General features: G+C 37.6%; 2 protein-coding genes across 2 annotated transcripts; both read right to left on the bottom strand.

Moving 5' to 3' along the window:
* Window positions 1–2,629: 2,629 nt before the first annotated feature.
* LOC147859431 (putative leucine-rich repeat receptor-like protein kinase At1g68400) lies at window positions 2,630–6,226 on the bottom strand. Its single transcript, XM_087326496.1, has 2 exons — window positions 5,780–6,226; window positions 2,630–3,402 (listed from the first exon to the last, which is right to left on the bottom strand). The coding sequence occupies exons 1-2, from the start codon at window positions 5,820–5,822 to the stop codon at window positions 2,762–2,764; spliced, it is 684 nt and encodes a 227-aa protein (XP_087182622.1). The 5' UTR covers window positions 5,823–6,226; the 3' UTR covers window positions 2,630–2,761.
* A 98-nt stretch (window positions 6,227–6,324) lies between these two features.
* Window positions 6,325–7,570, bottom strand: LOC147859430 (pollen receptor-like kinase 5). Its single transcript, XM_087326495.1, has one exon. It carries the CDS (start codon window positions 7,141–7,143, stop codon window positions 6,325–6,327), a length of 819 nt encoding a protein of 272 aa, XP_087182621.1. The 5' UTR covers window positions 7,144–7,570.
* Window positions 7,571–13,069: the final 5,499 nt, after the last annotated feature.

The following is a 13,069-nucleotide window of genomic DNA, read 5'->3' as shown; positions in this document are numbered from 1 at the left end:
AATTTCCCCACTTACAAACTAAAAAAAAAGGAAGACGAAGGTTGGGGAGGGGGGCTAGATTCCAAAAATACCCCTCATTTATGACAAAAACTATTACACATCTAAAAGCCTATTTCCTAAAGTTCCCCATTCCCCCTCGATATAAATTGTAACACAAAGATACACACAATTGTTCAAGCACAATCATGAACATAACACAAAGGCATATTTTCGTACACATTCACACACACACACAATTTCACTTCATAGACATATATATATCTACAAATGTGTTTGTGTGATCTCATACTCACAAAGGCACACATATAGATGTTGGGAATCACAATCACTTAAACACATACAAGATCATTTGGATCACATACACATCCCTATAATTCGGTGAACATATTCACTGAACTTAACTATAATGCATATATAAGTAAACAATGACAATTTTTCTGCAAACACAAACAGTGCCCCAAATAAAAAGATAGAGCCCTACAAAAAAAATATCATCCCCAAAACCCTTCATCAACAAATCCATCTTCCTTAGTTCAGGTCCCTCGTGGTCCTGTTCAACTTTTTCACACACATGCATAATTTTGTGACATCGTAGTAAAGGATACAAATAGATGTTATGTCAACCCATTGCTACTATTGTGGAATAGGAAAGTACCTTAATCCTTGAGCATTGTGCGAGAAGGAGAAGATGCCAAATTTTTTCAAAAAGTTGGAAGGTGCTATGATTATTGAAAATTGGGAGGTTTTGTAAGTGGGTCACCAATTTCAAGGAACCAACCTCGGCTAATGAAGACTATTCCTTAATCTTATTATTCATTTAATTTGTTGGCCACATGCAATTTTACGTCAATGATTAGGTAATATTAAAAAATGTTTGTAAGTAGGAGAGGGGTCTTATGAAAGTTGAATTGCCACAAATTTGGCATCATGTCCACATTGTGGGGGATGAATTTGTGTCACTCCCTCTCTCGTTCCTATTAAATTCTTTAAGTAGTAACCTTCAAAGTTTGGAACAATCAATAAATTTGTTGTGAAGCTTTGCGTTGCGAAATCACTTATGTTGTTGTGTTGCTTTGAAATCTTCTGCTGTTAAGACGTAAGGGCAATGGTAATTGTTGTTGTAAGAGAAGATGTTCAAGTTTCTGATTGAATGGTGATTGCATGGGGTTTATGATTTCCTTGTGCAGTTGGTTCTTGACATTTCCTCTTCATCCTGAACGTACTCTTGGTTGAGATTCATCAATGTTAATGGTTAACTTCTTGTCCTAATGTTCGCCTTGTTAGGTCATATCATGCTCTATTGACTCCACCATAGGGCTCTCCATGGCATTTATTATTTGTACCAAGTTCATACAATCTACTCCAAGAACATGCATTCTCCATTATACACATCATCTCTAAACTACATACTTAACATCGAGGTCATGGGGCTTTTCAACAAAATCATTTGATTTGTACCAAGCACACATGCTCTTCAAAACCACTTATTCAATCCCAAGGTCAGTTGTGCTCAAGTGACAACAACAATCACACAGTCTCTCTCAATCCGTGAGCTTTAAAACAAGGCCATGCACTCTCCTCCAAGGCCTCAAGCTATCCATTGTGAAATGTTCATCATGAGAACACCCACATGTTTTGAAGAACACACACCAAATAAGACACTACATGCTCCTCATGACTAGTAATAAATTGTTTGGAAATTAAGTTAGAAAAAGAATATGTCCCACTAGAACGAGGTCAGATAAGACACTATGCTCCTCATGACTAGTATCTTCTTGCTAAGCCTCATGCTTGTTTGTACACACGACCAACTCACTCCAATTTATTGTTGTTCCTACACTATCACATCATGTTTTATTTCTTGAGACAAAGTATAAAGTCTTATTAGTAGTTAACAAGTATGGTAAGGACACATTGTTGACCGCATTATTGGACTATACGTTATCTTTTCATAGACCCCATTGATAGTGAAGCAAGTGTTTAGGAGCATATTGTCAATGTGCAAAGACACCAAAATAAAAAGGTAAAGATTTTTTGCATGACCAAAAACTTGTTCTTACATTTATTATCATGATTTCATCCCCCCCAAAGCGTGCAATATAGTGGATTTAGGATTGAGTGTGAACTAACAATCGGCACCGGTTCGGTTTGAACCGAACCGAACCGCGAAATTGCGACTTAACGGTTTAAACGGTTCGGTTCGGTTCAAGTTCATGTTTTTTTTAACGGTTCGGTTCGGTTTCAACTATTAGAAACTACGGTTTAACGGTTTTTAATTTTTAATTAATTTTTAATTAATTTTTAAATTTTAAATTGTTTTTTAAAAAAATTAAAAATTATTTTTAAACAATCTTTTCATTTTTAGAACTTATTCTCACATTTTAAGAACATGTTTAAATTTTAAAAAATGAAATATTTTAAATTTAAAAATTAAAAATTTGACCTAAGTTTAAAACCGAAACCGAACCACAAAACCGCGGTTTTAACGGTTTGAAAAAAAATAACAGTTTGGTTTAACGGTTTCGTGGTTCGGTTCGGTTCGATTCAGGTTTCAAAATTTTTAAATGGTTCGGTTTTGACCCTCTCAAACTGAACCGAACCGTTACCGATTGTTAGTGTGAACCCAACCTTCATATCAACAAGATCAAATATTTATTCTCATTGTCTATATAATATAGATAAAGATTAATGTCATAAATAAATTTTGCAAAGATGAAGGAAAGGAAAAAATACATGGGGAATCATAACTTGGAAGACAAGGTTATTGAGGGATTGTACGCTTAGTATTTATGGCATTGATTTGGGAGACTACATCAATCATTTTGGGGCGTGCATGGGCATTGTTAACTACACAAGTTAACGCAACTTGGAAGAGGTCTTTAGCCATCTCTTCTTTGATGTGTCTAGATTCCATGGCCTTTGAATAAAAAACCTTTGCAATCCATTGCTCCTCACAACAGGACTCCTCAGAACTTTGCAATAAGAGGGCATGCCTATTATTGTTGCTATCATCCTTAAAATCGACAACTTTATCGGTAACAGACAATGTCATCATTTTTGGGGGAGGTTTCCTCGTAATGAGCTCTAAGAGGAGAATTCCAAAGCTATAGACATTTGCAGAGAGATTAACAACTTTTGGGTACTTGAATCCGAAATCTGAAAAATTGTTCGTAACCAACTCTGGTGCTAGATATGGCACACTGTTCGACTTTGCCAAGTGTAATAACGTTGCAATATGCATTAGACCGTAATCTACCACATCTACATCTCCATGTTCATCAATTAGTACATTTGATGAGCTCATACTTCCATGCACCACATTGCGCTCATGCAAATATGTGAGTGCCTCTGCTATTGCAATAGCTACATTCAACCGCTCCTTCCATTCAATGAGCTTCTTCCCTAAGCAATAATCACGCCAACATTAAGTTATATTTACATTTTTATATTATTGATAAATTTCAAGAAAACATGCATTTTGAGTGCTATAATTTTTACAAGAAGTTAACAATCAAGATTTGACTTCTCAATAAACATTATATGTTATAACAATTAATTGGTCAATTTATAGAGGGATAGAACAACATTTAAAGATTTTCTTCCATAACAATGTTACATGCAAGTGGGATTTGGATCCAAAGTGAACATAAGTGATGTTTGATTTAGTAACGAATGAGTTAGTGCATCATATATTCAAAAATAAAAGTGTGCCCTCTGGTTGTTTATGTGGAATGTAGGAGTTGAACCCATGGCCATTTGGTTGAACCCATTGGGCTTCTTCCTGTCTCTTTTTTCTCATAATTACCTTACCCTAGTGGTAGGTTGTTGCACTAATTACACTAGCAAAGCCCAAATTTCTTACCTCTTTATTTTATTACTCCGTAGATATCCTCTTAATTCACTAAATCCCACTATAGATTGTACCTCTTGGTCTCCATTGAGCAACCTTACCAACTCAACTACATCCATTGGGCTTCTTTTTCTTCTCTCTCTCTCTCTCTCTCTCTCTCTCTCTCTCTCTCTCATACACAAACAAATTGTGACAAAAAGTCTATTTTTTTATTTGAGCTTTTGGTAGTTATTTCTTCCTATTCTACCATGTTAAAGTCACCAATTTACATGACCAGAGAAAGTGTTTTAAGGATTGTTGGTTCCACGATGACATGTTGGCCCCTTGTGGACATCCATATACAATCAACACACAGTCAATCACTCACAATCTCTCTCTCTCTCTCTCATGTTTTCATATGCAACCAAATAAAAAACTAATACATGTTTACAAATTTGTACTATATATGTCATATGTATGATTACTCTAATATCAACAAGGTTTGCGAATTAGTCCAATATGCTTAAGGTCCTATAAAAGTTTGACAAATGAGTTGTCTTATTGTATAGTTCTCAAAGAAGCAAGACATTAGGCATCTTTGATTTACTTTATAGTAAATATTCCTTTTGACTCATAAAAAATCATATACACAAACATGAGTGTCACTCTTAAGTGTTATGTTTTATATTAATGATCTTAATATAGCTTTGACAATTTCGATTTTTAAACTTAAGCCTAATGTTCTAATTATAGATAAAATACTATTGTATCAAGCCACATTGAGTTTCTATAAGAAATTGAAATATTCATAATGCACTCATGAATATGCTATTCTAGATGATTTCCTAATATATGGACATACAATAGGGTATCTAATGCTTTAACGCAAATGATACATCAATATTCATTACAAGGTCATGCAACAAAAAATGTATGTTTATGTGTGTGTGAAAAGCAAAAGACCAAATGACAATTTTTCCTAATGTATTTCATGTTTTGTAATTCCCAAGATTTCTATATTTTGCTAATAGGTTCATGACAAATGAAATATGGGATGATATGTGATCATAGGTTCATTGGCTCGCATGAAATCTTGTAAATTTTGTGTTGATAATCTTCCAAGTTCATGCATTACAATCATTCATTAATTTGCTATAAATATTAGTTGTGTCCACATTCCTCTTGAGAATATCCTTGTCTACATTCTTCATTGTCATTGTATATGGAAACACTCTAAAAATTCTCACAAGTTTTTAATTGTTTTGGTGGTTCCCCTAAATTTTTGTTATTTTTTCCCTATAGACCCTTTGTAAACTCCCTCAAGAGCTATCGTTATGTGCTATTTGAGCAATTCATCCCCTTTCGTTTCTTCTGGATTTTGCTTAGGAGCAAATTTGGGAGATATTGTTAATAGTTAATTCAACCCCTTTTCTCTCATTTAATGTTTTCTAAAGAGTATCCTTGGAGAGTAACGAAAACTCAAGGGTAGTTGAGGAGATAAAAGTAAAAGTGAGGGTTACTGTTGATTTTTTGATGCTACGGTGTAAACCACCAAGCTAAAAATGAGAGAGAGAGAGAGAGAGAGAGAGAGAGAGAGAGATGGCATGAGTGGTGTATGAAACTCAATGACACATACTTTGCTTAAAAGGCATATTGGCATGGTGGTTCCCCTTGATAGACACTTTCAAAAGGCCTGACCCAAGTAAACTAGATGTTTGTAAGAGTATACAAAACCATGGCCACCATTTGCATTAGGCATAAGGTGACATGACAACATAGGTAGTGGGGAATTGGACGGGTTCACTACATATTGCATCGTCATCCATTGGTTTTTATATACAGTGAATTCAATCATGTGGTTTATTAAAGAGAGAGACAAACACACATGTCCAAAGACAAAGACAAAGCAATGCCAAAGAAGACAAAGACAAAGAGGGCACGTAGCCTTACCTTTGAGCAATGTGGACAAATTGTCACTGGGAATGTAGTTCATCACGACGAGTTGTTCATTGCCACTCTTGATGAAGAAATAGGCGATTAACGGGACCAAGTGACGATGTTGAAGGGCACCGAGAGCCTTGATCTTGGATACCGACTCCTCATGCTCATTACTAACTGGCCCCTTGAGTCAGTTAACGACAACCACAAGTCCATCCTCCAAGGTGCACTTGTACATGGTGCTGAAGCTACCTTTCCCTAGAATTCTAGCCGATGCCCTCAAAAGTTCATCCAACTTGAATTTCGTAGCCTCGTCGGGCTCCGCTCGAAGAACACTAGCTCCTTGGGCACGTTCGCATCTCCACCTGGCCAAAGACTCGGCGGGGTCACTCCACCCGAACCGGCAGCCTCCTTTGGTACCACCAATCCCGCATCCCCATCAATCTGTGGACAAGTACTACCCCTAGTTTCTTTTGCCCGGACAAATCTCGTGTGGTGCACATACACCAAGATAATGCATAGTGTGGACGAGAACAAGAATGCGACAATTGCTAACACTATCCCGGCGATCGAGCCCACGCTAAGAGTCTTTTTTTGGCATTGCAATGGGAGCGGGGGCCGCAGAGCTTCACGTTCCCGATAAAGCTTTCGGCTGGGAGATCCGCGTAGGACGACGGGATGCTCCCCTCGAGGTCATTGTCCGAAAGGTCCAGAGCTTTGAGAGGAGGCCGCGGGATCACGGGGATCGAACCCGAGAAGTTGTTGCTCTGGAGGTGGAGTATGACGAGAGATGTGAGGTTGGACATGGACGGTGGGAGGGGCCCGGCGAAACGGTTGAAAGAAAGATCTAATGTAACCAATGAAGGCCATGCCGATGAAGGCAGATCGGGGAGGAAGCTTCCGGAGAATGAGTTGGAGCTGAGGTTAAGTGTGGCGAGGCTCCGGCAATTTGCGAGGTCGGAAGGGAGGTTTCCGGAGAGGTTGTTGGACTGGAGGCTAAGCACCCGCAATTCCGTCAATCTTCCAAGAGTAGAATTCGGCATGGGCCCATTGAGGCGCGCCCCCGGGATCCGTAACTCGATCACTCGATTATTGGTGCAAGTCACTCCGAACCAATCACACACCACACTAGCATTATGCGTTGTGGCCAAGCCATTCCATGAACCCAGATTTGTTTTGTCATAGAATGGGATATTGGAGAGGAAGTCCAAAAGTGCGGACGCATTGGTGTTAATGTTATCTGCATTCCTCACCCCCATCGGGTCGCGCACCGATAACATTATGGTCGAGATCATGAAGAGAATCCTTATGAATTTAGTATTATTAAGAGAACTTGAATCATTATCACTATTGATTGAGTTCTTGTTACACATCATGATATTATTCTAGTTACTTATATGTGAGTTTATGACACTTTGCTTGCAGTCTCTCTAGATGTTTGCCTGATGGTTAAGAGCATACCATAGCATCACCACGAAGCCATAAATTTTTGAAGTAGCCCAATTAGCTCAATGCTGACCATAGATCTTTTTTTTTTGTTGGTCCAATCCATCCACTGTTTTGACGTGGTCCTTTAAATTACCATTTTGGTTCTGGAATGAACATCTATGGTCTAGGCCTCCTAAATTTTAGAGGTGCTTGACCTACCCATGGTTTCATTTTGGAATGAATATCCTTAGTTTTAGGCCTCAACCAAACTTAGTAACCTAATTGTAAGGGGGTCATTAGTAGTTTACACCCTTGTTTTTGTCATTTTTGAGCAAAGGTGTTACCAATGGTGTCAGACATGTCAACTACTGTCAACTACGGCTTATGTGTGACACCTAAGCTATGCGACACCTATCTCACCTATGTGGGTGTTTTAACTTTCAAATCGTCTCTTTCCTATGCTTAATAGTAATACAATGACTGACATTGTTTTTTGAATTGTAATATGCGAGACCAATTTTGTTATAACATTAACGATTTATCAAAATACATATATACTTACAAAATGAGCAATAAAGACTTTCCCCAAGCCAACAACAATGCAACAAGGTGTCAATTGGTGGAAGTCCTCTAGCTTACACACAATCTCCAAATACAATAGTATTATTATTTGCATCTCTCATATAAGTGCCCTAAATGTTATATACATCACATAAACACTCTTTCTCATGACACTACATTCTCTCTCTTTTTTGGTAAAAGCACACAATTATATTAATTGCATGTAAAATCCACTTAGTTAAAACACTTCTTAGTCTCCTCTACCTATCATATGCCTATGTAGGGAGAGGGATGTTCTGTAATGCTATTAAAAAACCTAAATATGCATTTGAGGAAATGATCCCCACATGCTCTCACATCCAAAAATTCCACATGAGAATACCTTTAAGCTTCTTTATATAGGCTTTCACCCCATGTCTATTATCAAACATGAATGCATTACGCATATTCCAATTGTGTTGTAGACCCCAATAACGTAAAAATTGGAACAATATCTCCATCTTATCATTTGAACCATTTTGAACATATTGAGAAAAAACCCATTGTTGAGGTCTCAAACAACAACGGGTTAAAACTTGCCAAATGTCCGATAAGTACTTCCAAATGGTATACGTTATAGGACATTTAATGAACCTATGTGTACTATCCTCCAATGGAACAGTGCAAAAGAAACACTACATTCACACACACACACACACACTCTCTCTCTCTCTCTCTCTCAATTCTTAGGGAGAGGTTGTTTGATAGACTTAAGAGCTTGGAGATACCAAATGACATGGTCTGGGCCATTTATGCCCTATATGAGCAAGTCTCTGGGTGCGTAAGATGCCCAAGTGGCCTATCCGATTGTTTCACTAGCACCATTGGTGTAAAACATGATTGCCCCCTATCACCGACTCTTTTTGGGATCTACATTAATGAGATCACGGATTTAATTGCTTGTAAGGGAGGCAAGGGAATAGCCATTGGGGATACGCAAGTTAGTCTCTTACTCTATGCAGACGACATTGTCTTGCTCTCGAAGTCGGAACACGACCTACAAAAGCATCTTAATGCCCTAGATGACTTTTGTACAAAACGAGGACTGGTAGTGAATCTAGTGAAAACTAAAGTCCTTATCTTTCATACATCGTCCCGAGTTAGGAGTAAATGTCACCTAAGCCTCTCTCATTACCTAGTTGAGGTAGTTGGATCATATGTATACTTGGGAGTCACTTTTAGTGCTCGCTCAGGTAAATTCTCGATGACCCAAGCAGCCAAAGATAAGCTAACGAGAGGTTATGCATCCCTCTCACTCTTAGAGAGACAATGCCACCAGGCATACTTTCAAGAGCCACGGACTAAGGGATGGATCTTCGACTCATTAGTGACCCCTTCCCTCATGTATGCATCAGTAGTATGGGCTTTAGGTCTACCATCTTTCATGTGGACGCAATTAGGGAGACCTTTGGTGATGATGTTATCACCTCAACTCAGAAGCAAATCGACAATACCACATGACATTATTAGAGCAGAGTTCAGTCTGCCCCCAATGTTAGTAGAAACGCTTTTTCAAGTGGTAGTTTTTATTCATCGGATACATAGCCAACCACAAGATACGATATACCGTTGAGCCTTTGAGGCATCCCGATCCCTACATGCGTATGGAAACACTAGCTCTTGGTATAGCATTGTGATGAGTTGGTTACTTGCAAACGGCATAGACATGAATAACCTACCTCCCCTTAAGTACAACCATGGGACTGATCAAACTCTAATCTCTCATGAAGACCGTAATAAAGTGATACGCCAAGAAATATGGCAAATTTACACTCGATATAAATGGATCACCCCACGAGAGCCACTCCCTTCTAAAATGTTGTATTATAAGGAATTTTTCTTGCTCTTCTCTAAGTTAGGTTTTATTACACGACCAAGATATCTAGATACATTCTTATCAAATGCACTAAGGGTGGCCATTGGACAACTTAGGATATCATCTCACCAACTTGAGATTGAGAATGGTCAGGCTAATAGAGTCCCTAGAGAGGAAAGGCTATGTAGGTTATGCAACAGAGATAGAGGATGAGTATCACGTCACATGCAAGTGCCCAACTTATGTCGAGATACGGGCGGAATACCAAGACATATTAGGACCCTCTCCCACCGTCTCCAAACTATTAGATACCCCGGATGTAAAGAGACTAGGTAGGTATATCTTAGAGCTAAAATAACATAGGGAGAATAAATTACAAAGTGTTAACCATAACCCTTTTACTATTCATCAACATGTAACTAGTGTAATTTTTCAAGAACAAGGGGAGACGATGAATGTGGATACACTTACGCCGCTTGGCCTCTCTCTTGAGGAAGCAAAAATGCAAAGAACAACCAAACGCCCTCAGATGTTGGGCTTCAAAACAAGTCAACACAAAGTAGAAAAGATTAAGAAGATAAGGGAACGCGAGCTACGTCGACTCTAGAAGCTATGGTTGGGGTACCTTTTACATTGGGACCACAGGCCACATCCACATCGAAACCCTTTGACCCCATGCTTCTCTTCGAGAGACTTGGATGGAAATGAAATTAGGTCTAGTATAACATCATTTTCATTGTAGAACATGTTTTTTATATAGAACATGTTTGTTAATTTACTAGAACTATTTAGCTTAAAACTCTATTTTTATCTTATTTTTATTTTTATTTTTATTTTTTACTTTCGATGAATGGGTAAATATCCCATTTTTTGTTGTAAACCATTTGTCTCATGGGCCAATTTTGGCCTTAGAAGACATCAATCTCTCTCTCTCTCTCTCTCTCTCTCTCTCTCTCTCTCTCTCTCTCTCTCTCTCTCTCTCTCTCTCACGCGAGCATGTAAATCTAATGTTTGTATTAGAACCTCAATTAAGAAAGTATTGGGTTGGGTTTGGCAAATATTTTCGGAATCTATTTGTCAAGATTTTGTGCCCACTCAAAGAAATAGGTTGTCATTGATGAAATGACTTAGGTGATGTCATCTTTGGATCGATGTAATGAGACCAACCTTCCAAGATTGAGACATATAACTAGAATCCCAACAACACTTGCCCATTTAAAATGTTGAAATATTGCTTGAAACTTGATTTGTTAGACCACCCTAACCATGGCTCGTACTACATATAAGTGTTAAGAAGCATTAAAACCATGTCCACCACCTCATCCTTTGCGAACTTTGTGTTCAATTCATGAGTAAGGGGGTCATGCACAATACATCCAACCACATCATAAAATTCATAGTGCACTCTAATCATCTCATTATGGGGCCTAAGAGAATCCTTAAAGTAAAGAATACATATTGCAAGTAATTAGATCAAATAGAAATTTGTCCCCTACTTCACATGTAGCACATTAGATCAAGCATAGTCATGATGTAGGGCTTGAAACAACAAATGGGATAGACATGGATTATCTATAGACAATCCTTATGTTGTCGCATCTTAGCATAATGATAGCTTTGAGATTGGAATTGAGAAACAATAACTTCTAATAAGCTCTTCATCGAATGGTGCATGTATTAATGATGCACTACACCTAGAGAGAACTTATGAGAATTGTAGAAGCAAACCTTGTCGTCATTAAACATTAGTTAGCCTATTATTACAATCAATGATGTTAATGTTCATAAAGTTATATCTCGTGTTTCCCAAAACTACCTTAGCAACAACTTCGACATCATGCACATCCTCATCAATGCATTATTTTGCTTCATTCTCATTCTCCTCTATAAAATCATACAACAAGGTATTGGCAATATTCTCCCATAAATTATCCCAATTAGGATCATCCTTGTGACCCTCATCTATGTGTATTGCCTTAACATGTATTAGTTTCTCCCGAATGATTTCCTTAACACCCTTAAGCCTTTTGGAGCTCCCCAATTCTTCACTCAAACAAACATATTGTAGAATAATATTCCTCCTTTTGTGGAACAATTGTCACACTATCAACGTCTTCTAGAATGTGAGGATGATATGTTCATGTGTTCTACCCTTGAAGTCGTAGACTTTCCATGAATAAGAGCTAAGAAAACAAGAACTCACCCAATTGAAGAGAACAAAAACTGATGAAAGATGTGATATGAGGTGCGAAAAATTGAGCAATTGCATGTGAAGCCATGTACAAGAATTCTCTGTCTTTATTTATTTGATCACCATTTACTTTCGAGCTTGTTAGTCACCAGATCCCCACCTTTATTGCATATTGTGGTTCGACATTTTGAGTCTCACTATCTTGTTTGAGATATTTAATTATTGGACAATATTGTCCAACATTGAAGATGACTCTCTAATATAATTTTGGTGTGCATGCCCAAAAAGACAAATTTTCAGGTATGTGTATGTATGCATATATATATGGCCTAATATATATGTATATATATGCATGAATGGATGTATGAAGGATGTGATTGTGTATATATGGATGAATGTTTGTAGGTACATATGTATATGCATGTGTGTGTGTGTGTGTGTGTGTGTGTGAATGTGTGTACATATGTATAGTTAGATAGATAAAATAGTCTTAATTTTATCTAATGCTTGCCAACTCAATGCATTATATATATAGAGAGACAGACAGACAGATGACCAATATTATTCAAGGATACTGCCTAGGGAAACAAGAGGGTCACTTCCAAATCGAAGATTATAAATGGAGGGGAGCCCAAATAAGGTCCTGTATCATAACATGTGTGTGAGTTGGCAAGCATTAGATAAGATTAAGAACTCTTTTATCTACCAAAATGACTCTCGAGTCCCACTTGCTTAGAAAAGCTTGATTTGTGTAGTTTTTTTGTCTCAATCTTCAGGTCCAAAACGTTGACTTCACATGAACTGCAATTACATGCTAATGATAGGTAAATGCTTGGATTAAATGGAATTGCACACACGTTTTATATTAGCATTTCTTTCATGGGTTTTCACCCCATCTCAAGGTTTTCCATCCATAATATAAAGCATAACTAAATGAATTAAATGGCATTATTAGCATTAGAATCATTACTACGTTCGTCCACTTTTTTTAAAACATTTGCATTCCTCTCATCAATATATTATTTTAAAACAACAAGAATCAATATACAAACCTGACTTGGGCTGGAATTAGCCAAACCTTGTACAGTTCAGAATAAAAATAATAATGTATAATTTCTTACTCACATTGTCTGAAAAAGCATATATTGAGCATTTATTTAAAGCAATATCAACAGTCAGGGAACGAGGAATGGTCCCCTATTCCAATAAGTGACATATGTTTCGAGAGCTTTATATTAGGGCAATATACACATCAAGTATTCGATCC

This window comes from Azolla caroliniana, unplaced genomic scaffold (genome assembly GCF_043228905.1).
Source record: "Azolla caroliniana isolate FFs.n. ecotype wild unplaced genomic scaffold, voAzoCaro1.0.p SCAF_10, whole genome shotgun sequence".
NCBI classification, from domain to species: Eukaryota; Viridiplantae; Streptophyta; class Polypodiopsida; order Salviniales; family Salviniaceae; genus Azolla; species Azolla caroliniana.
The sequence above is the reverse complement of the archived record's forward strand: the minus strand, read 5'-3'. Positions and strand labels throughout refer to the sequence as shown.

Coding starts and splice junctions, on each gene's coding strand:
- LOC147859431 (XM_087326496.1), bottom strand. CDS start 5,822: ATGAACTACATTCCCAGTGACAATTTGTCCACATTGCTCAAAG. Junction 3,403..5,779: donor TTTGTCCACATTGCTCAAAG/GTAAGGCTACGT, acceptor ATTATTGCTTAG/GGAAGAAGCTCATTGAATGG.
- LOC147859430 (XM_087326495.1), bottom strand. CDS start 7,143: ATGATGTGTAACAAGAACTCAATCAATAGTGATAATGATTCAAGTTCT.